General features: G+C 55.1%; 2 protein-coding genes across 4 annotated transcripts; both read right to left on the reverse strand.

Annotated features, from left to right (window-relative positions):
* MCOLN1 (mucolipin 1) lies at positions 60–10,503 on the reverse strand. Of its 3 annotated transcripts, XM_003480808.4 has the most exons (14): positions 10,321–10,496; positions 8,409–8,614; positions 7,207–7,374; positions 6,955–7,120; positions 6,191–6,299; positions 5,845–5,941; positions 4,932–5,031; positions 4,623–4,729; positions 4,377–4,526; positions 4,129–4,230; positions 3,223–3,345; positions 2,320–2,535; positions 396–526; positions 60–292 (listed from the first exon to the last, which is right to left on the reverse strand). In XM_003480808.4, exons 1-14 carry the CDS (start codon positions 10,349–10,351, stop codon positions 256–258), a joined length of 1,743 nt encoding a protein of 580 aa, XP_003480856.1. In that variant the 5' UTR covers positions 10,352–10,496; the 3' UTR covers positions 60–255. The 3 variants fall into 3 exon arrangements, with proteins under 3 accessions (XP_003480856.1, XP_020939578.1, XP_020939577.1); XM_021083919.1 differs by having other exon boundaries at positions 76–292; positions 5,845–6,299; positions 10,321–10,501; XM_021083918.1 differs by having other exon boundaries at positions 76–292; positions 4,377–4,729; positions 5,845–6,299; positions 10,321–10,503.
* On the reverse strand, positions 12,647–16,855 carry ZNF358 (zinc finger protein 358). The gene is given in 4 exon segments (XM_005674492.3): positions 12,647–13,954; positions 13,957–14,463; positions 14,994–15,103; positions 16,821–16,855. Coding segments are annotated over 3 exon segments (1,803 nt in total). The 5' UTR covers positions 15,058–15,103; positions 16,821–16,855; the 3' UTR covers positions 12,647–12,722.

Here is a 22,891-nt window from a genome sequence, read left to right on the forward strand (position 1 = left end):
GAATGTGGCGATGCCTTAAAGGGACCGAGACCAGGTGGCACAGGGAACGCCCCTCCCGCTAGAAATGAGAACAAGTTTATTTTCCCGTTTATTTAACACTCACCCTACCCCAGTCCCACTCTAATGTCCGACCCGACTGTCCCAGGCCCTCACAGGGCACAGTCGGGGGCCGATCCTTAAAAGCAAAGGCTAAAAATAAATAAGCATGGGTCTCCGCAGTCCGGGGGCTAATGTCCAGCTGCAGTCTGGTCCCAGTCAATTCACCAGCAGCGAATGCTCCTCCGAAGCATCTCTGGAGGAAAGGCAGTGTCAGCGGAGGCGGAAGGCATCAGTTCCCTCTGGCGCGCTTCCCTTCCCTCAGCCAATCCCAAACCCGAGCCAACCCAGTCTCTAACCGGCCGCAGCAGCAGAGGAGGCTGCAGGCAGAGCCGCTCCCGCGACGGAATTTGCCGGAGGTGGGGCTGTCCTGGCACTGTGCAATGTAGGCCTGGAGTTCACTCTCCTCCGCGCCTGTTCCGCCCGGGTGCTGGGGAGAGATGCCCGGTGGCCCGGCATGAAAGTGGCCTCGGACTTCCCAGGCTCTTAACATAGGCCCTCATCTACCCCTCCTCTCCAGTCTCTGGTTCCTCCCGGCCCTCTCACGTCTGCGCCTTGGCACTGGCGCCCTCCACCTGCTGTTCATGGTTTGCTTTGCTGACCACTGATTGTAGGCATACCCCTGACTCTCCGTCACCTGGTGCCTTCTGCTGTGACTCCAACACCGAGAGCCATACCTGACCCAATCTAGGTGCTTGACAACCATCTACTGACTTGGGAACACACAGCGGGAGCAAAGTCTGGGCTTGTACACCCAGCACTGACACACGTGTGTGATTTTTTTTTTTTTTTAAGTGTGTGATCTTTAAGTGCTAGACCAAGATCTGCTCCTTGAGCCTGGGTGACAGAAGCGTCCTGTGGGCTGGCTGTATCCAGGCATCTGCATCCCCGGTTCCAGTAAATGTTCTGACAATGTTATCCCAAGCTCATGGGGTCAGGGGCCACTCTCACTTCTCCAAGTCCTTTCTGGCTACAACAAAGGCTTGGCTTTGGCTATTCCTTCTCCCTGCTGCGTGCTCTCTCTACCCCCCCCCCCACCCCAGGGCTCCTGTCTCATCAATTTAGTTCTGACATGATGAAAATGTTCACTATCTCTGCTGTCCATATATGGTAGCTACTAGCCACATTGGCTTTGGGGCGCTTGCTATGGAGATGGTGTCAGTGAGGAACTGAATTCAGAACTGTATTTCATTTTCATTAGAATCAGATTTTTTTTTTTTTTTTTTTTTTTGTCTTTTTAGGCCCTCACTCAAGGCATATGGAAGTTCCCAGGCTAGGTAGGGGCTGAATCAGAGCTGTAGCTGCCAGCCCACACCACAGCCACAGCAAGGCCAGATCCTCATGGCAACGCCAGATCCTTAACCCACTGAGCCAGGCCAGGGATCGAACTCCAAACCTCATGGTTCCTCGTCGGATTTCGTTTCCACCTGAGCCATGATGGGAATTCCACAGAATCAGATTTTAAATAGTCACAAGTAGCTAAAGACCCGTGTTGGACAGCACATTCTAAAAACTTTCCTGGATTCACCCCAATACCAGAGTAAAGCAGGGGTCCTCTGTAACCTTCCATACCTCCTTTACGGTTGTCTTACTCCTGCTTGTGCATGATCCATCCTGCCCACGGTCTTGGACAGACCGTGTACGTCTGCTTTCCTAGAGGCCCAGTGCCCGGCACAAGGCTTGGCACACCAACAGCCCCTGGAACATGTTGGTTAAAAGATTCTATCTGCCACGCCCATGATCTACTCCGACCCCTGCAGCCTGCAGGATGACTGCTGGGTCCCTGGATCCAAGCAGCTCCCATAGGACAGAGGGGATGGGAGCAGGGCTTCCAGATCAGACAGTCCTGCACTGAGCCAGGTTCCACCGTGTGCTTTGTAGGTGACCTTGGGCAAGACACTGAAATTCTATGACTTGGTTTCCCTGTGGGTAAAAGCAGATGTAGGAGCCCTACCTGGCCTGGGCCCCACACTTTAATAAAACAGCATGTGGCGCCTATGACAGGGACGGTTATCAGCCCTTCCTGGGCCCCCCAATTCTGAGCCGCCCTCTCCTTTGGCCTCATAAAATCGACCACGTTCCCTCCCTGGGTCCTTCTCTCCACACCCAGCCATGGCCAATTGCAAGGAACTCAGAGTGTGGGGCTGTGTGTGCACACGTGTGGGTCGCCCCACCCCCTCCAGGGAGGCAGGCCAGGAAGAGGCGCGTGGGCAGGCAGCTGACCTTGATGGTGTCGTAGGCCCCAGTGATGAGCGCGATGAAGAGGCTAAGCACCATGTAGATGAAGAGGCTGATGAAGGAGTACAGGTAGAGCTGGGAGAAGAGCCAGACCAGGCTGCTGCGACCCTGCTGGGCCTGCATCGCTGCAAATGTCACGAACATGTCGTCCCCGTTGATGAGTGAAAACAGGCACTCGGACACCATGGACAGCGAGCGGAACTGCAAGGGGTTAGGGGGTCAGAGGGAGTTGTTGGCGTGGCTAGGGTGGGGGTTTGGGGGGGGATGGAAGGGTCAGTGGGGACAGAGTACCAGGAGCTGTGGGTGAGACTGGGGGTGAAGGGGGATTGGGGGTCAGAAGGGGCAGTGGGGAAGTTCCCGTTGTGGGACAGTGGAAACAAATCCAACTAGGAACCATGAGGTTTTGGGTTCGATCCCTGGCCTTGCTCAGTGGGTTAAGGATCCGGCGTTGCCGTGAGCTGTGGTGTAGGTTGCAGACGCAGCTCAGATCTGGTGTTGCTGTGGCTGTGGTGTAGGCCGGCAGTTATAACTCTAGCCTGGGAGACGCCTAGCCTGGGAACCTCCATATGCTGTGGGTGTGGCCCTAAAAAGACAAACCAAAAAAAAGTGGGGACAGGAGTCACGATGGGGCCACTTGGGAGGGTAGGTCACTGAAAAATGACAAGGCCATAGGGTCAAGGCCAAGGTCATTGGTGGTTAGAGGGGACAGTGGGCAGAACTGCTGAAGATTTGCTGGTAAGGTATCAGGGGTCAAGGTGAGTTGCTCAGTGTCACCAAGTCAACAATAGATAGACCAGGAGTCAGAGGGCTCAGGAGGTAGGAAGGGGAGCCAGAGACCCCTTGGCTATGGGTCATGAGTGCCATCCGCGGGTCCTGGCCAGCCCCTACCTTCACATGGTAGGGCCCCAACACGATCCAGCCACAGAAGCAATAGCCCAGGTAGATGACAGCCACACAGCAGCAGAAGCGCATGACGCTGGGCAGGGCCACTCGCAGTGTGGCGATGAGGATCTGTGGAGGGGCAGACAGGGGACTGCAGTGAGGGCACAGCCACAACCCAGGCAGGCTGTGAGCAGGATGGAGTGAAGCCCACCCAAGGGCATGCTGGGTGACCAAAATGGGGGAGCCTCCGAAGGAGCAGGATAACATGAGAAAGAGTATATATATGGAGTTCCCGTCGTGGCGCAATGGTTAACGAATCCGACTAGGAACCATGAGGTTGAGGGTTTGGTCCCTGCCCTTGCTCAGAGGGTTAACGATCCGGCATTGCCGTGAGCTGTGGTGTAGGTCGCAGATGCAGCTCGGATCCCGCGTTGCTGTGGCTCTGGCGTAGGCTAGTGGCTACAGCTCCGATTCGACCCCTAGCCGGGAACCTCCATATGCCGCAGGAGCGGCCCAAGAAATAGCAACAACAACAACAACAACAACAAAAAGACACAAGACAAAAAAAAAAAAAAAAGTATATATATGTGTGATTGGGTCATTTTGCTGCACAGGAGAAATTAACAAAACACTGTAAATCAACTATAATAAAAAAAAAAAAAAAGAAGAAGGGGCAGGATGGTGCTGAGAGGGCACCCATGGCTTGGGTATGAGAGCAGGCTCACATGGCCCAGGAGTAGTGACAGGTAGGCCTGGGGTGGGCAGGTTACTGGAGGAAGAGGCTCACGGTTCTGGGTCACCGGCAGGAGCTGGTGACTGAAATGCATGTGTGAATTGATTTGGGGATGGGGGTGGGAATGCAGGAACATGCGGCGCCACCTAGAGGGCCCTGCCTGTGTGTCTGAGGCTTACATTGTACTTATGGAAGAAGGTCAGGTAGCGGATGACGCCGACCCAGACGAGCAGTGTCGAGGTGCCCAGGAGGATGCTGCAGACATCGTAACTTGCCAGGTTCTAAGGGCGGGAGCAGCGTCAAACCCATCAGACCTGGCCCTTCCCTGGGGACGTGGTGCCAGGCAGGCATCCTGGGGGTGGAACAGAGGACCAGGGTCTGGAAGGAGATGAGGGGGGGCTCCGGGCAGGGCATGGGCAGGACCCACCTTAGCTTCGATGCCAATCTTCATGATGGTGCCTGAGATGGTGAGCACATCACTAGTGACCAGCAAGATGTACCAGCCGTTGACAAATTCCAGCCGCTCCCACAGGCTGACGACCCGACCCCGCTTCCGCCTGATGAACCTGACAAACTCCTGTGGGGGGAGGTTACGGGGGGGGGGGGGAGAAGGGTGGTCAGGTCCTGGGTACAGGTTATCCCAGAGCTGGGTGAGGATAGGGGTGTCTCTCACGTTCTGCAGCAGGAAGCCTCGGAGCAGCGAGCGGGCACACAGCAGGAAGGAGAAGGAGCAGGTGAGGATAACGACGACATCAAACAGGAGCCGGAAGCTGTTGTCTCCTGCGGGGAGGGGGCCCCAGGCAAGGCCAGGTGAGGCAGCTGGACCAAGCCTGAGGGGCTTCAGGGCTGGTTTTGGCTGGTCAGTGGGCTCATGGGTTTCTCTGGGTGAGTCAGGAGCTTGGCCCCTGCTGGTCTGGGGCTTAGGGATTCCTGGGCAAGTCAGGACCCCTGGTCAGTGCTGGCCTGGGGTATGGGGGCTCACCATGGCCGAAGACGCTGGGGTGCTTACACTCCTGGATGTGGGCCTGGGTCTCCAGGCTGATGGGGACACGCCCACTGTGTGCCTTATTGTCAAATGTGATCTGCAGGGGTGCGGGGGAGACAGGACAAGGCAGAGTAAACCTTGGCAGACCTAGGCTCCTAGACCCTCACGACGGATAGTCTCTCCAGCCCCAGCCTCCAACAGCACATCCTCACTGCCCTTGGTCAAGAGTCCCCAGGTCCAGGAGTTCCCATCATGGCACAGTGGTTAACGAATCCGACAAGGAACCATGAGGTTTCGGGTTCCATCCCTGGCCTCGCTCAGTGGGTTAAGGATCCGGTGTTGCCGTGAGCTGTGGTGTAGGTCACAGATGTGGCTCAGATTCAGTGTTGCTGTGGCTGTGGCGTACGCCAGTGGCTACAGCTCTGATTAGACCCCTAGCCTGGGAACCTCCATATGCCGCAGAAGTGGCCCTAGAAAAGGCAAAAAAAAAACAACAACAAGGAGTTCCCGTCGTGGCGCAGTGGTTAACGAATCCGACTAGGAACCATGACGTTGCGGGTTCGGTCCCTGCCCTTGCTCAGTGGGTTAACGATCCGGCGTTGCCGTGAGCTGTGGTGTAGGTTGCAGACGCGGCTCGGATCCTGCGTTGCTGTGCCTCTGGCGTAGGCTGGTGGCTACAGCTCCGATTCAACCCCTAGCCTGGGAACCTCCATATGCCGCGGGAACGGCCCAAGAAATAGCAACAACAACAAAAGACAAAAAGACAAAAGACAAAAAAAAAAAAAAAACAAACAACAAGAGTCCCCAGGTCCAGAGCTCAGGAGCCCTGTGCCCCATCACCCCACCACTGGCCCAGTCTGTCACCGCCCCCCCACCCCGCCCCGCCCCACCCCCGGCACTGCGGGCTTACCAGGATGCTGAAGGTGTAGCAGTCAGGGATTTCATTGTTGATCAGGCTCTGGAGGTTAATGGTCTTCAGCTGGAAGTGGATGGTGACGTTGATCAGCCTGGGGGGAGGCTTGGGTGAGGGGGAGGGGGCTCTGCCTGACCCTGCAGCCCCCAAGGGCCAGCCCTCAGCCCCGTGCTGACTCTGCAGCTGGCAGAGGAAGTGCTCACTTGGCAGCATCAGCGAGGCCGACCCTGCCCCCGCCTGTGGGGAAGTGGCCGCCCTTGGGAAGGGGGGGGTGATCCTGCCCCACTGAAGGTGCCTGTGGTCCTGCCTCCCCCCACCCTCCACCCCCTTGATTGGGCAGTACTTGTGGAATTTGAGCGTGAGGTTCTTGTAACTGGTGCTGCCATCCGAGAGGCCAAGATCATCACTGGGGGGCACAGGGGGTCTCTCGGGGGGGTCCACCCGGATACAATCTGAGGACAGGGAGTCAGGGAAGGGACACTGGGGGAGGCACAGGCAGGTCTCCCCAGAATCCCCAACAGCCCCCTTCCCTGCTTCCCTTCCCCCTTTGTATTTATTATTTTTAATTAAATGGTTTTTTTGTCTCTTTCCTGCAGCATGTGTAAGTTCCCAGGCCGAGGTCGAATCGGAAGTGTGGCTGCCAGCCTATGCCACAGCCACAGCTACTCGGGATCCGAGCCGCATCTGCAACCTCTGCTGCAGCTTGTGGCAACGCCAGATCCTTAACCCACCGAACAAGGCTAGGACGTCGTACATCCTCACGGAAACTATGTTGGGCTCTTAACCCGCCGAGCCACAACAGGAACTCCCCCCTTTGTATTTAAACATTTGCCATTTGTTCCTCTGTCTCCCCAACAGGGAAGAGCCTGGTCTGTTTCATTCCCTGCACAGACCCTAGGACCTGGTGCTCAGTGGGCTTCAAGTGTTTAGTGAATGAAAGACACTGACGTGTAACACTCAACTCTTTCCACGTGCCAAGGACTCTACTAATCATCAAATGCTTAATGATCACAACCACCCCATCTCCCGGAGGAACAGGAGGCAGACTGGGCTTTTAACCCCAGTAGCCGGGGCTCCCAAAGGCGCAGCCCTGCCCGGTCCACTCACCAGTGACGACCATCGGGTCGATGTCAAAGGTGTCGTTGGCTGGGTCCACATGGCCTCGGTGGTAGTAGCACTGGCAGAGGGCCAGGGCCGAGCCATTGGCCCAGGGGCCACCCCCGCCCCGCACATAGGCATACCGGCCCAGTGACATGTCAGGGAGCAGCAGGTACTGTGGGTGAAGAAGGGGAGGGTCCATCAGCCCCGCCCCCTCTGCCCCGCAGGCCCACCTGCCCACCTGCTCCTGGCTGTCCGCACCTGGTCCACGGCATAGAAGATGGACTGGTACAGCTGCTCCCGTGTGTAGGCTGCGAAGGTGTCATCAGCCCCGTCCGAGTAGCCCAGCAGGAAGAGGTGCCGGAAGGCGATGGTGTTCTCCTCTCGGAAGGTCACTGCCAGCTGGTTGCTGAGCCCAAACAGGATGAGCTGGCAGGAGGGACAGGGAGGATTGGCACTGCCACTGGGATGGGGTCTCTCACAGTGAATGAGTGGAGGAAGAAGAGAGGGCCACCCCCCCAACCCCTGGCCCCAGGACATGCCAGCCATGGGGAGCACATGGTGGCCATTCACCCACGGAACTCCTGGCAACTGCTAATGTTCATTAAATGTTTGCTGGCTGCTGGGTTGGGTGCTAAACCCAAACCTCCAGGGTAAGTACCACCACTGGGCCCCTTTGCCAAGGGGAGAATTAGAGGCCTGGTAACATGTCCAAAGTCAGAGCACTAGACCAGAAGCTCCTCAAAGCCAGGGCTGGGTCTGATTCATCCTGGAGTCTTTCGAGCCCAGCAGTTGTGGGCAGGGGCACCTCTATTCAACCACCGGGCCAGTTCTCTTTGAGAGTCTGTATGCCATCAGACTGCCAAGGTCCAAGTGACACTCCGAGTGTTCAGTGGCTGTGTGACTCTGAACAAGTCCCTGAACCTCTCTGAGCCTCAGTTATCTCATCTATAAAAAGAGGCAAAAGCGGTTGCCAGAACCTCAGAGGGCATTTGTGAGGTTTAAAGAAGCCGCTCCCGGAGTTCCCGTCGTGGCGCAGTGGTTAACGAATCCGACTAGGAACCATGAGGTTTCGGGTGCAATCCCTGCCCTTGCTCAGTGGGTTAAGGATCCGGCGTTGCCATGAGCTGTGGTGTAGGTTGCAGACGCGGCTCGGATCCCGCGTTGCTGTGGCTCTGGCGTAGACCAGAGGCTACAGCTCCGATTCAACCCCTAGCCTGGGAACCTCCATATGCTGCGGCACTGGCCCAAGAAATAGCAAAAAAAAAGAAAAAGACAATAAAGAAGCCGCCGCTCCCACGCAGATCCCACAGGACTTCCTGATTGATTCGTGCTACTATCACTTTCAATATGCTGCTGTGGGGTCAGGACTAGGCTTCAACTCCAAGACCCTCTTTCAGGGCACACATCGGCCCCAGGGGGCGTTCCAGGGGGCGTTCTATTGCGGCCCCTGAAGGTCTCACCTGCACAGTGACCACCAAGATCTTCACCACTTGCAGCATGAGCTTGAAGGGCTTGCGGCCCTTGGCCCGAAATTTGTCACAGGGACTCATGAAGAAGTACTTGAGCCGCCGGCGGAGGTCTTCCTCTTCTGGAGGGGTCTCAGGGGCTGGGGAAGCTCCCGCTTGGGTCCCATACCCAGGGCTGGGTGTCAGGAGGTGCTCAGTCTCTGTGGGATGGGAGAGGGCAGTGGGGACCAGACCTAGGCAGGGCCATCTGCCAACAGGGGAGGCAGATCCCAAGCTTCTGCCGAGAAAGAACTCTGGAGATCTAAGAAAAACCAAAAAATTCACAGCATTTTCTGGACACATGCAGCAGTGCTGCTCAGAGGTTACAGGTTACTCAAAAGGTCCTGAGTTGATTCCTGCCCCTGTCCCAGGGCACTCAGCCTCCCTGAGCCTCAGTCTCCTCCTCTGCAAAATGGGGCATTAATATCTCTCACCAGGAGGCTAAGGATCAGATCTTTACAATGCATTCAGTTTTTGAGCTTCAAAAGTTTCTCCACGAGTAGAGGTTGTTCTAAGAACTGCTTATTCCCTTCAATCCTGACCAGCCCAAGAGGAAAGTCCAAATTTTCAGCACCTGCTGGGGTCACAGCCAGTCATGGCAGCCAAGAACTGTCCCTGACACACCCCACCACCCCTACTTGGAGAACCCTGCTTCTTTCCAGGGCCTGGCTGGCCCCCTGCCTGGCACAGCCACCAGGATGAACATGGGCACTGTCAGAACCTGTCCTGCAAGGAGGGCCAGATCCTGGCTGGTTCCTTTGGAGCTCAGATGCTGTTGTAGTTTACAAAGCGGCTGGATGAGAAGCCGGAGGGCCAGCTGCCTCCCTGGCTGGGATCACAGCTAAGCCACCCAGACTCTAACAGCCAGGACACTTCTTAGATGTCTCCAGCTAGCTTACGAAGGGAAGATCGGGTGTTCCTGTCGTGGCTCAGCGGTTAACAAACCCGACTAGCATCCATGAGGATGCAGGTTCCATCCCTGGCTTTGTTCAATGGGCTACGGATCCAGCGTTGCCATGAGCTGTGGTGTGGGTGGCTCAGCAGTTAACAAACCCGACTAGCATCCATGAGGATGCAGGTTCCATCCCTGGCCTTGTTCAGTGGGTTAAGGATCCAGCGTTGCCATGAGCTGTGGTGTAGGTGGCAGACTCGGCACGGATCCTGTGTTGCTGTGGCTGTGGTGTAGGTAAAACTACAGCTCCGATTAGACCCTAGCCAGGGAAGCTCCATATGCCTCAGGTGCAGCCCTAAAAGGACAAATAAATAAATAAATGAATAAGTAACAACAACAACAAAACAAAAAACGAAGGGAAGACCAATGCAATCGGCCTTCCTCTAGGGTCCCCTATGAGAGGCTACTGAGGTCAGGAAAGCTGAGCTTCCATTAGTTTGGTGATCTGAAATTGAGTTAGGCACCTAGGTTTCAGGAGGCAATGACCAACACTCCTCTCTGGGTTTAGAGAAGCTGAACATTTGCCTCCTGATTTGGGGAAGGAAAATCTGAGATCTCACATGCAACTGGGGTTGTCTGAGTTCTGGCAGAGCTGAGCAATCCGAATCTAGACTCAGAATGCAAACCCTGGGACCCTGACCGCCAGGAGTCGCCTGAGTTGAGGCACGCTGAGCACAGCCTAGGTTCAGGAAGGGCGGTCGGGAGTCCTGCCACTCCAAGGTCGCAAAGCTAGTGCCCACCCGCCGCCCAGGTAATAGGAGCCGTCAGCCCGTATCGCCACCACGGGGAAGCTTGAGAGGTCAGCACCGGCGCTGAGGAATGAGAAACCCGGGGCTCCGCCGCCCTAGGTCGGAGAAGTCGGCCGCCGGCCCGCCGCCTGCGTTCGGCGACCCGCAGGGCCGCCTGCGCCCTCACCTGAGCCGCGCGGGCCTACGGGGACTGCCATGCCGGAGCGAGTAGCACCGGACGCGGGCGAGCGCCGCGGCGCAGCCGGGGTCCGAACGCCCGCCGCTGTCACTGCGGCCTCGCTCCCTCGCGGTGCAGCTTCAAACCCTCCCGCATCAGCTGACTCGCGCCCCCAGTCACGTGACCCACACGGTTCAAAAAGCAATCGACGCGATCCGGTCCCGCCCTCTGCGCCACGACGCCCCCTGCAGGAGCTGCACGCATGCGTGACTCAGCTGGCGATTTACAGCCCTTAGACGGCCGTGCGGTCCTAGCGCCGACGGGCGAAAAATGAATGTGCTGGGGGATGGGCTGGCTGTGAGGGAGCCAACTTTGCCCTGGCTGGGTCCTGGCTCCCTATCATGCCCGCGTGCAATGCCAACCTCTTGACTTCCATGTCCAGTGCTTGACCCCCTTACCCTCCACAGACTCTGGTGATGATCCCACATTTTATCTCAAGACTGCCCTGCTTCCTACCCCCCAGAAACCCCGCATTCCTCTTAAACCCCTCTCATCTGAACTACCATCAAACCCTCTATAATTTCGTAATTATATCCCAAACAGGACTACTTTTCCCCACTCCTATGGCTATCAGCCCAGAGTCCCTCAACACCCTGGCCCCTGCCATTGTACCAACGTCCCTGATCTTAGGCTCCCATTCTTTTTTTTTTTTTTTTTTCCATTTTATGGCTGCACATATGGCTAGGGGTCAAATTGGAGCTGCAGCTGTTGGCCTACACTACAGCCCCAGCAACACCAGATCAGAGCTGCATCTGTGACCTAAGCCACAGCTTGTGGCAACTCCGATGGATCCTTTTTTTTTTTTTTGTCTTTTGTCCTTTTAGGGCCACACCCTTGGCATATGGAGGTTCCCAGGCTAGGGGTCTAATCAGAGCTGTTGCTGCCAGCCTATGCCAGAGCCGAAGCAACACCAGATCTGAGCCACGTCCATGACCTACACCACAGCTCACAGCAATGCTGGATCCTTAACCCACTGAGTGAGGCCAGGGATCAAACCCACAACCTCATGGTTCCTAGTTGGATTCGTTTCCACTGCACCATGATGGGAGCTCCCCAACAGATCCTTAACTCACTGAGCAAAGCCAAAGATGGAACCCCCAACTTCATGGATGCTAGTCCAGTTCTTAACCTGATGAGCCACAACAGGAACTCCCTTAGGTTCCCATTCTTGATCTCCCCATTCCACTCTTCATCCAGCAGCTAGAAGGAGCTTCAAAAGATTATTCATATTAGTCCTCTGTCAGAACCTACTAATGTCTTCCTATTTCTCCAGGATGTCAAGCAAGCTCCCCACTTCAGTCTACCCGGCCCTTTGTTCCATGCCCCACCCACTCCTACCTCCTCCCCAGGCTCATCTCTCAGTAGCCCCAGGGCCTTTGCACAATCTTGTCCTAGAGCATAAAGGTTAACAACCCAGGCTCTGGAAGGCAGACAAAAGGAGCTTCGACCTAGGAAACTTCTGTGTCTTCCAAAAAGTCACTTAAACTCCATGTACCTCAGTTTACTCATTTGCAAAATGGCGTAACTTCGTCAAAGTTACCTGCCTCATGGAGCTGTTGAGAGAATTAAATGAGAAAATGCAAGAGCATAGCACATCTCAGGGCAAATAGCACTGATGATTAGAGATTAGTGGGATTATAAAGTCCTTCCTTAAGGAAGCTGTCCCCCATCTAAATCAGAAGTCTTGTTATGCTTCTTCTGGAATGTACCATACTGTAATTACTTTTTAAAACTTTCTGAACTGAGTCTCTGTGAGCTCTGTGAGGGCCAAGGCCATGCTTATCTTGCCCCCTGCTGAGACCGGAGCAATCAACAGATGTTTGTTAAATGCATAAATGAGGGACTCTTTTGTCCCACTGTGTATGCAGGCTTTGAAGGGCAAGGGTTAAGTTAGGGGAGCAGATGGGGCAGGGCTGCCCACATGGTTTCACATCAGCTTCCATTACCAGCCTGTTAGATGGTCCACATGACAGAAATCCCACCTTTTGTGGGAAAGCCAAGTCCAAGAGGAAATGATGCTGCTTATGCACCTGCAGGGTGTGGCTGCACCTGACTGGGGTGGCCAGATCTGGGAGAGCAGAGAGTGGTGACTGCTAGGATGGACCAGTGTGAGACTTGGTAGGGGAAGCTGGGAAGCCTGGAGGATGTTGGAGGGAAAGCCAGGACATGGAGGTTCCATTATGCATGGCTGGCTCAGGCCATACCCTCCCAGCTCCCAAGGAAGAGGCCGTGTATTAGAGGAAAAAAGAGCAACAGGAGAACCATGACACAGAGCCAGGAGGCAGTGGGAAGATTTTACTAACTGCACGACACACAACTTTCCCAGGCCCCTGTGGGTTCTCGCATGCCCTTCAGCCATCAGGCCCCAGCAGTGCCCCTTGCTCCTGCACCCACTCGGGGCTCTCGCCAGTAGGGAGGGCTGGGCTGACAGTGTCACGGGTGGGAGAGGTAGGGTCAGGGTGGGACTTGGAGTTGGGGTCAGGGCTGGGCACAGGATCCGGACCTGGGCTGGGACCAGATCCACGGTCAGGGTTGGCCACAAGGTCAGAGCTGGCATTGCGCCCAGGCTTAGGGTCAGAAGATTTGACAGAATCAGAGGTGGGGGTAGATCCAGAGCCAGGGAGGGGTTTGGGGCTGGGTTTGGGGAGGGAGCCCAGCACAGAGCCAGGGTCAGGGTCAAGGCTGGAGCTGGGGCCTGGGCTGAGGCCCAGGCCAGAGCCAAGCACAGAGACAGCATCAGGACCCAGGAGAGAGACCTGCCCCGGCCTCAACATTGAAGCAGGGCTAAGGCCCAGGCCAGCAGCGGCAGCTGCAGCTGCAGCCGCTGCAGCGGCCGCACCTTCATGCACCCTCTTGTGCTTGGTGAGGCTGGAGGCTTGGCCGAAGGCCTTGCCACAGAGCTGGCAGCGGTAAGGGCGCTCGCCCGAATGCACGTGCAGGTGCTGGAGCAGCGCCGAGCTCTGCCCGAAAGCCTTGGAGCAGTGGGGGCAGGCGTAGGGCCGCTCGCCCGTATGGATGCGCAGGTGGTGCTGCAGGTTGGAGCTCTGGCCGAAGGCCTTGCCGCAGTGGGGACAGCGGTACGGGCGCTCGGCCGTGTGCGTGCGCTGGTGCTGAAGCAGAGCCGAACTCTGCCCGAAGGCCTTACCGCACTGCGGGCAGGGGTACGGCCGCTCGCCGGTGTGTGTGCGTAGGTGCTTGAGCAGCGCTGAACCCTGCCCGAAGCCCTTGGCGCACACGGGGCACTTGTGCGGCCGCGGCCCACCGTGCGTACGCAGGTGCTGCGCCAGCAGCGAGCCGTGGCCAAAGGCTTTGCCGCACACGGGGCAGTGGTGCGGCTTCTCGCCGCTGTGGCTGCTGCGGTGCTTCAGCAGCGTGGAGCGCCAGCCAAAGGCCTTGCCGCACGCCGCGCACTGGTAGGGCCGGGCACCGGTGTGGATGCCGCGGTGCTGGGCCAACGTAGCGCCGTGGCTGAACGACTTGCCGCAGTCGGGGCAGCGGTAGGGCTTCTCGCCACTGTGGGTGCGGCGGTGCTGGCTCAGCCCCGAGCTGCGGCGGAAGGCTCGCCCACAATCAGGGCAGGAGAAGGCCGGGGCGGGCTGGCAGGTGCAGGGAGCACTGCGGGGCTGGTGGCCAGGACCTCGGGGGTGGCAGTAAGGTCGGATGAGAGGGGGTCCAGGTCTGGGGCGGCAGAGGGGCTGAGGGTGTCGCTGTTAGGGTCGAGAACCAAGGGGACAGGGCCAATGACGTCTGGGTCGTCGAAACTTGAAGACATGGGGTCGAGATCTTGGGGATCCGAGTCACGGGTGCCCGAGATGGAGCTTGGAGCTTCCACATCGGGATCCAGATCCTCAGAGACAGGCTCCAGATCTTCATAGCTGGGGTCCACATCTTCAGAGACAGTGTTGAGGTCTTCCGGGTCAGGCTCTGGGTTTCCAGAAACTGGGTCCAGCTCTTCTGAGTTGGGGTCTAGGTCTTCCGAGTCGGAGTCAAGCTCTTTATAGGCGGGCCGCAGGCCTTTGTGGCCTGGGTTCCTGACCAGGACAGAGCGCCGCATCCCCGGTGTGGAAGTGCCAGCCGTTTCTGGGGCAGGATCTAGAGGATGAGGACAGAGGGTAGGTGAAGGTAGGTTCTGGGGAAACGGGGGTCTCTTTAGGCACCTGGGTTGGGAAGGGAGCGATGTGGGGGGGCTGGGCCATGCCCCAGATTCACTCCAGGAAACATACACATGGATCCTTCTCTTGTCTCATACTGCAGGGAGACTCTGCACTCTTCCCCGCCAGGGCAGGGAGAAGAGGGACCCCAGTGGAACACGGGGGCCCCTCCCTTCTCAGCCCCACACCGGGAGAGAAAGCATGGGACCCGGCACTGGAGGTCTCCAGTACCCAGCTCCATGGCTCTGCCCCTCTCTCCATCCTGGGTTCCTCCTCTCGTGGGAAGCTTGGGTCCTGTGGAGGAGAGAGAGTCCTAGATGCCTATCCCCTTGATCATGGCCCCTTCATAGGGAAGACAGTGGCTGTCAGGGTTCCTGTGCTTGCTCCTAAGTACACAGCCTAAATTCTAGTCCTGTAGTTGGGGGTGGCATATGTGGGGGTTCCTGGGAAGGAGGGGGACCCTTGGCTCACCTCCTTGAAAGGAAGCAGCCTGATCTCTGAAGCCTCTATCTGGAGCGCAGAGGGCAAACAACATCTGGTACTCCTCCTGGGGGAACGCGGGGAGACCCCTGGCTTGCTTCCTGGGGAAGAGACCATGTGAATTCTAAATCTCACAGTTCTAGGGTAGGACTAAATGTCAGAACCCCTGCTGTCTATTGGAGAGAAAGGATCCTGAATGCAGATTTCTTTTCTTTTTTTTTTTTCTTTTAGGGCCACACCTGCAGTATATTCCAGGCTATGGGTGGAATTGGAGCTGCAGCTGCTGGTGCAGCCACAGCAACACAGGATCCAAGCCACATCTGCAGTCGCAGCTCATCTACACCGCAGCTCACGGCAATGCCAGATCCTTATCCCACCGAGCAAGGCCAGGGATCAAACCCACATCCTCATGGGTACCAGTCAGGTTCTTAATCCACTAAGGCACAACGGGAACTCCATGAATGCAGATTTCTAAAGCTAGAGAGAGGGTGGGGATATAAGATGTGGAACCCCAGGAAGGAGCAGGGACCCATTAGCCAGGAGGGTAGGAACAGATGTCTGTATACCCAAAGCAGATAATAGTTTGCTCAATTGGATAGAAGATCCCTAATTCCAACTCCTAGCTGGGAGGATGGGCAAAATAATACCTGGGGCTGTTCTTGGGGTAATAGGGGGGACCCCAGATCATCTCTTAGGAAGAATCCTGAGTGGTTGACCCCATGGCTGAGGTATGGTGGTGGTGTCAGGACCCTTTGGTCCCCTTCTGGAAGAAAGCTCCTGAATTCTAGCTCCATGGCTGGAGGTAGGGAGGGGGGCAGAGAAGCAATAGCTAGGACCCCTTCTGGGAAGAAGGGGGGAGCTCAGGATTCCCTGAAGGGGAGGTGGTGCTTAGAGCTACCCACCCTATGGCTAGGCCTTGGGGGGCAAACAACAAATAGATCTGTTCCTGGGAGTCAGGCTTTCCTGGGAGTCAGGTGGAGATTCAGCTCTCCTGCCGGGGAGGGGAACCACAGGAGCCACAACCCAGAACTGGGAGTGGGTTTGAAAACAGGGCTCAGTTCCTAGATTGCCTGCTCGCATCTCTTGAGGATGGGTAGGGGGACAGTGCTGGGTCCCTCCTGAATTCCTGGGGGCAGGGGGACCCTTAGACTGGCTCCTGAATGCCCATCTCAGAGCTGGAAGCAGTGAGGAGAAATAATTGGGGTCTTTCCTGAGCTCCTGGAGGGCAGGTGGGACCTTGGATCACATCCTGGGGAAGGGGCTTCCAGAACTCTGGACCCCAAGAGGGAAACAATAACTGGGGTACTGGGGGGACAGAAGAAACAGAATCAGGGCAGATTTTACCTGAAGACACACATCACTGGGAAGAGGCAATGAAATACAGCCTGGATCCCCCGCTTGAGGAAGGGCCTCCTGAACTCCCCACCCCAGGCTGGAGGGTGGGGAGAACAATACCTGGCGCCCCTCTTAGGTTTCTGGGGGGAGGGGGGTCTGGATCGCCTCCAGAAGAGGGGGCGTCCTGGACTCCCGCCCCCTATCTCAGCTGAGAGGTGCCCCCCATACCTCCCGATGGACGGCGCCGAGTTCGGGCCGGGCCCTCCCCTGGGGCCGAGCGGCCGAATAAGCGCGCTAGGCCCCCGGGTGGCACGGCCCCCTCCCATCGTGCCCACGGCCCCGCTCTCCCGGGCCGGGGCGGGCGGCGAGAGGGGCGGGGGTTGGTGGACAGAGGTCTCCCCGGGCCGCGCCCCGCGCCGGGGGCCCCCCGCCCGCCCCCCATCGCGGCCCCCGCCCGCCCGGCCCTCTCGCGGGGACACTCACCCGGCGCCCCTCGCCCCTGCCCGGCCCGCCGCGCCCGCCGCGCCCGCCGGCGCCCCCGGGGCCCGCAGGAAGCCCCCCGCCCGCCAGCCCCGCCGGCGGCCCCCTCGGCCCAGCGGCCCCGCCAGGCGCTCCCGGGGAGCGAGAGGGGCCGGCCGAGGGCCGCAGCGGGAGCTGCTGGGACTTGTAGTTCGCCCGCGCCCGCCTCGGCCGTCGCCATCGCTGCCCCCGCCCCCCGGGCCAGCCTTTGTCCCGGCCCGGCCACCCGGCCGCGCGGCCGCGCCTTTGTCTGCGCCGCGCTCCGCCCGCGCTGTCCCCGCCGCGGCCTCTCCTGTTCTGGGTCTATCTCAGGCGCTCCCGGTCCCTCACCGCCCCTTCTCTCTATCTGCCGAGGTCTGGGTCTCTCCCCGTTTCAATCTCTTTGCCTCTCTTCCTGTCACTTTTTCTTCCTCTCTCCCCCTGTCTCTGCCTCTTGCCCATGTCTCTGATTCTGTCTTGGTTCAAGAAACGCCAAACATCCTGTCTCTTTCCCTAGCCAAGTGGCAATGCACATCAGCATGGTCTAGCCGCTGAGAATTTACAAACTTGTGTATCTTTGCTCAGTCCAGCGTTTCCCTTTAAGACTCCTCCTCCAAGGAAAAGAGTTGGGGATACTGAGTGTTTCCTCCTCCTCCTCCTCGGTCACGGTCACTCACTGCTGTCACTGGTGAACTCCCCCTGTCTGATGCTCTTTCTGAAGCCTGAGCCAGGCCTGGGAAGCACTCAGGGCAGATTCTACCTGAAAACACATATCACTGGGAAGAGGGAATGAAATACAGCCAGGGCAGCCGGCAGCTGGGCTTCGATGTTCTTCCTGGAACATAAACAACAGTCACAGAATATAAACAGTGGTCACACAAGGCCGCTCTGTGGCCACATCTGAGTCCAAGAGAGAGACAAGGACGCTCTACAATCAAAAAATGAATACACATTCCCCCTCTGGATGACCATCGTGTCTTCCCAATGACTGCCCCACATCCATCCCTCCATCTCGGAGGTAGGAATCACCAAAATGCCTGATCATCAATCTGCTCCCTGCTTCCTGACAGCACCAGGCTAGAATTGCTTCTACTTTCAACACCTTAGAACTACCCAGCTTAAACCTGAATCATATAAGTTGCCCTCCTGTCCCCCCAAATCTCTCTTTTAGAGATGTTCCATGGTTCCCCTGCTCTGGGGATCTACGTTGCTGGAGCAAGCTAAAAAAAAAATAAAGCAAAACAAAATTAAAAAAAAAAAACAAAAGAATTTTGTTGACTACAGGTGTGCTTTGCTGGTCTTTGGCTGAATTTGGAGTGAATATTGACACCACTTACCCTCAAATGCCTCACTCTTCCTTCCCGAACCTTCTATATCTGCACTGAACTTATATCCTGAGACCTGCTTTCCACCCCTCTATGAAGAAGCCCGCAGCAGATCTGAGACTGCAATTGGATTATCTCTCTGGTTCCTCATCCTGCCACCTTCTGGATGATCCCATTACAAATAATACTTGTAAAGACAGCTGTCGTTTCTGTCTGCCCAGTATTTCTTTTTTTTTTTTTTTTCTGTCTTTCTTTTTTGGCTGCCCCTCGGTATATGGAGTTCCTAGGCAAGGGATCAGATCTGAGCTGCAGTTGTGACTTAAGCCACAGCTGTGGCAACACCAAATCCTTAACCCACTGTGCCTGGCGGGAGATCGAATCTGTATCCCAGTGCTCCCAAGACACCACCAATCCCATTGCACTACAGTGGAAACTCTGAGTCTGCCCAGTATTTCTATTAGCACTTTGTTTTCCCTTTATAGGTTGCCATCCTTGAGATGGATTCGTGTCTAACGTAGCCCCAAATACCATGTGATTTAAACTTACCAATCTGAGAACCCAACCCCGTGGCTACAAGAATGAGGTCTGGGATGAAGCCATGAAGTTGGAAGATCTCTTTCTTCCTCTGGGATCATGAGCTGTCTATAAGGTCCCATCTGCCAGCACTGGCCTTTCTCAGCTGTCTGGAAGAATAGTCTGCATCCTAAAGCCAATCTATACCAGGAGTTAGAGGTGAGAGTCAGAGAGTTGGTTCTGGCTATATTGGTTGAGCTCCTGGATATAGCTATACCTGAAGCCAAAAGTTCTAAGTCTTTCCCATACCAGGAGCTGAAAAATTTCCTGGGTATTTGAACTAGTTTAGTGGGTTTCTGTCTCTTGCAGCCATGACAGTCTTGATTAATTTAGAAATTTGTTTCCTAAAAAGGGAAGAGCATTAAAGGAAATAACTTAAAATGTGAAAATGGCTGAATAAAGGTGAGGTAGAGAGCCAGGGCCACCACATATGTATTCATTATAAAGTGAATAGGGCTTTAAATTAGTGCAGTGCACAACGTTTCCTGATGTATGCGGCAGCTCTATAGAAAAACCTCCCTCAGGAAACCAGAAATCTGTTATGTGGAAGAAAAAGAGCTGATTAAATTGTTGCTTATTTTATCTTGGCCCTCAGACAGTTTGTCACCTGTGGCTTGAGTGGTTTTGGAGGAAAATATCAAGATATTGGAATATGTGGGAATATTCATGAAATCTTCAACAAGGTCTTTTAAGACAGACACATGCTCCCTTTATATGTTTCTTCTTCTTCTTTTTTTTTTTTTTTTTTTTTTTTTTTTTTGTCTTTTTGCCTTTTCTAGGGCCGCTTCTGTGGCATATGGTGGTTCCCAGGCTAGGGGTCTAATCGGAGCTGTTGCCGCTGGCCACAGCCACAGCAACGCTGGATCTGAGCCGTGTCTGCAACCTGCACCACAGCTCATGGCAACGGTGAATCCTTAACCCACTGAGCAAGGCCAGGGATTGAACCTGCAACCTCATGGTTCCTAGTCGGATTTGTTAACCACTGCACCATGACGGGAACTGCACGTGTTTCTTCTTAAAGCAGAGACTAGCACCCGCTCATTTTTGTGAGCTTGCCAGAGCTAAATTCTCTACCTCAAAATAAAAGAGGAATTTAGTAATGAAGATTGGGATTATCCGAGGTCTGGTGGCCACTTGATGCCTCAGCCTGCTTTCAAACATTGAACACCAACACAGCCTGTCTATAAAGGCACAATTACCCTCATTAGGAAGAACCTATTGGCTGAGTCTTCACTCTCTGGATTGTAACCTGGAGAGAGATAGATGCTATGGTGACTGTCAGGCACAGGTCTGTTGCTAGGAGACATGATTCATCAAGATTGGACTCCAGACTCCAAGATCCTGGGGGAGGTTTGGGGAACCAGATCAACCAGGCATCCAATCACAGCATTCCACCCCTCTGGGCCCTGTGGTTGGTTCACCAGCTGGGCATGTGACTCAAACGGCCAATCAGAGTATTCCTTAAATTCCAATGTGAGGAGGTCAGGGTGAAGACCCCCCACCCCTTCCTTTGGGACTTTAATGGTATGGATTTGGGCTTTTTTCTTTTTGCTACTGCTCAGAAAGATGCAGGACTGAGAGGTGGTGAGGGAGAGAGCATGCCTGATGTGGAATCAGCATGCTTGATGTTATACCTGGTCACAGACTTTCTCATCTCTAAGTCAATAAACTCCCTTTCTGCTTAAGCGGATAGAGCTGGGTTTCTGTCACATGCAACAAAAATAACCTAAGATGTTAACAAAATTTAGGCACCATTCAGTGAGCTGCAGCCAAGTGCTGAGCCCTGTTTGAAGAATGGCACATGCACATGTTACTTACTCCTTGTAACCCCTCTATGAAGGAGGAACTGCTGCCGTCCCCATTTTACAGATGAGGAAAATGAGGGTGAAAGCATGACATCACTTGCTCAAGGACAGAAAGAGATAAGGCTGCTGCTTGGTGAAGATTACCGCTGACAAAATGTTTTCCTTTACAAATTCATCTGTTTTCCTAGGTTCAGTCATATTTTATTCAACTAATTTCATAAGCCTTTTTGGTTTTTGTAGTTCATATGAAAAGCCTTCTCTGGGGGGTAAGTGGGATATAGCAAGGATAGACATAAAAACCATAAAATACCTCCAGAATCATTATCTTTCTGGCAAACCATCCCGGGACAGGTCAGTTCCACTGTTAGAAAATGAACTTCAAGTTGTGCCCATATCTGCCTCCTTGTAACTCCTACTCATCATTTATCATCTGGTTTCTGGGTTGCTTTAAACCATTCCTAGAACCAGAGTAGAACACATAATCCTGAAGCTGGGGCTACATGGAACCAAAGCAAGCTTTCTGAGCTTCCTGGCAGTCAAGGAAACAAGGAAACGCCTTTTTGTACATGTAGTCTGGTCAAGAAGCAGAACGGTTACCAGGAGAGCCTGGTTTTATCCTGGGAATCACTATAGGATGAGTTTATTGCAGTGGTTCTCAACTCGGGGCATTCTTCCCACCCCCACCCCCACCCCCTGGCTCCCCAGAGGACATTTGCAATGTCTGGAGATGTTTTTGGTTGTCACAATTGGAGGGGTGGCTGCTGTTGGTGTCTAGTGGGTAGAGGTCAGGGATGCTGCTAAACATCCTACAACACACAAGACAGCTGCCAACCACAAAGAATGTTCCTATTCAGAATGTCAGTAGTGCCGAGATTGAGAAAGCCGGCTTTATGATGAGGTAATTCAGAAGAGTGTCAGCTACGTCTTTAGTGGGAGCAAGCAGAAGAGGTATTCTGCAGCCCGCAGACCCTCTCATAGTCAACACAGATACCATGACTACAGCCAAAAGAGCCCTCTTGTCCCCAAAGGATCCCAAACTGGACTCCTTTTCTTCCTGTGGAAATGGCAAGCTGGTCTCATAGAATTGCTGCCCATGGGGAAAAGGCTCCTGGCCAGGTTTGAGCTTGGCTCTTAATGGCCTATCGGATTGGGGCGGGGGGGGCGGTCGGTCTCTGAAGGTCTGACGGTGGAGTCAGGGAGCGGTGTTCATTCCTTGAAACCAGATTCTCAACAGCTGACAGATACGGGGCCCAGGCATGGCCACCAAGGCCCATCTTCTCGTCCCAGATGGAACTGGCTTCTTATTGCTGATCTCACAGGACCCCAAGTGCTTCAAAATGGGGGTGCTGTCCAAGGTACTAGTCCTTGACGTGCTTGCTACACCCTGTCACCCACCAGCTTCAGGGCTCCACCCCATCATCCTCTTTTCCACCCTTTCTCTTTTTTTTTTCCTTTTTAGGGCCGCGCCTGCAACATATGGAGGTTCCCAGGCTAGGGGTCAAATCGGAGGTACAGCTGCCGGCCTACGCCAGAGCCACAGCAACGCCAGATCTGAGCCATGTCTGTGACCTACACCACAGCTCATGGCAACGCCGGATCCTTAACCTGCTGAGTGAGGCCAGGGATCAAACCCGCATCCTTATGGTGCCTAGATGGATTCGTTTCCACTGCACCCTGACGGGAACTCCTCCACCCTTTCATTCTGTCTTTGCTGGACACCTCTCCCCTTGGACCTGATCACATCCTGATGATTTTTATTAATTTGCCTCTGGACCTGGCTGTCACTTGGGGGCCAGTTTCCCAGCCAGCCAGTGCACCAACCAGTCAACTTCCAGCCTCTGCTCACAGTAGGGGACATTGCTGGCTAGGCCATTCTGAGCATGTTCACCCCTCCATGCCCAGTGTCTCAACAGCAGAAAGCTCCATCCTCTACCATCATCTTCCTTCCCTCTCCTTACCTTCATCTTTGAAATGGAAGCTCTACCTTCTGGAGCCCCAGCCACACACACACACACACACACACACACACACACACACACACACACACACACAGAGAGAGACTAGGGTGTACATTTCTCATTTATAACAATCTAGTAAGGGAGAGTTATTATTTCTCTCCATTTCACTGATGAACAAAATAGAGGTTCAGAGGGGTTCAGTGACCCACCCAAGGCTACTTTCCAGGGAGTTCCTATTTGTGGCTCAGTGGTAATGAACCTGACTAGTATCCATGAGGATGTGGGTTTGATCCCTGACCTCCCTCAGGGGGCTAAATGATCCGGTGTTGCCATGACCTGTGGTGAAGGTCACAGATGAGGCTCAGATCTGGCATTTCTGTGGCTATGGCGTAGGC

The sequence above is a fragment of the Sus scrofa genome, chromosome 2 (assembly GCF_000003025.6).
Source record: "Sus scrofa isolate TJ Tabasco breed Duroc chromosome 2, Sscrofa11.1, whole genome shotgun sequence".
NCBI lineage: Eukaryota > Metazoa > Chordata > Mammalia > Artiodactyla > Suidae > Sus > Sus scrofa.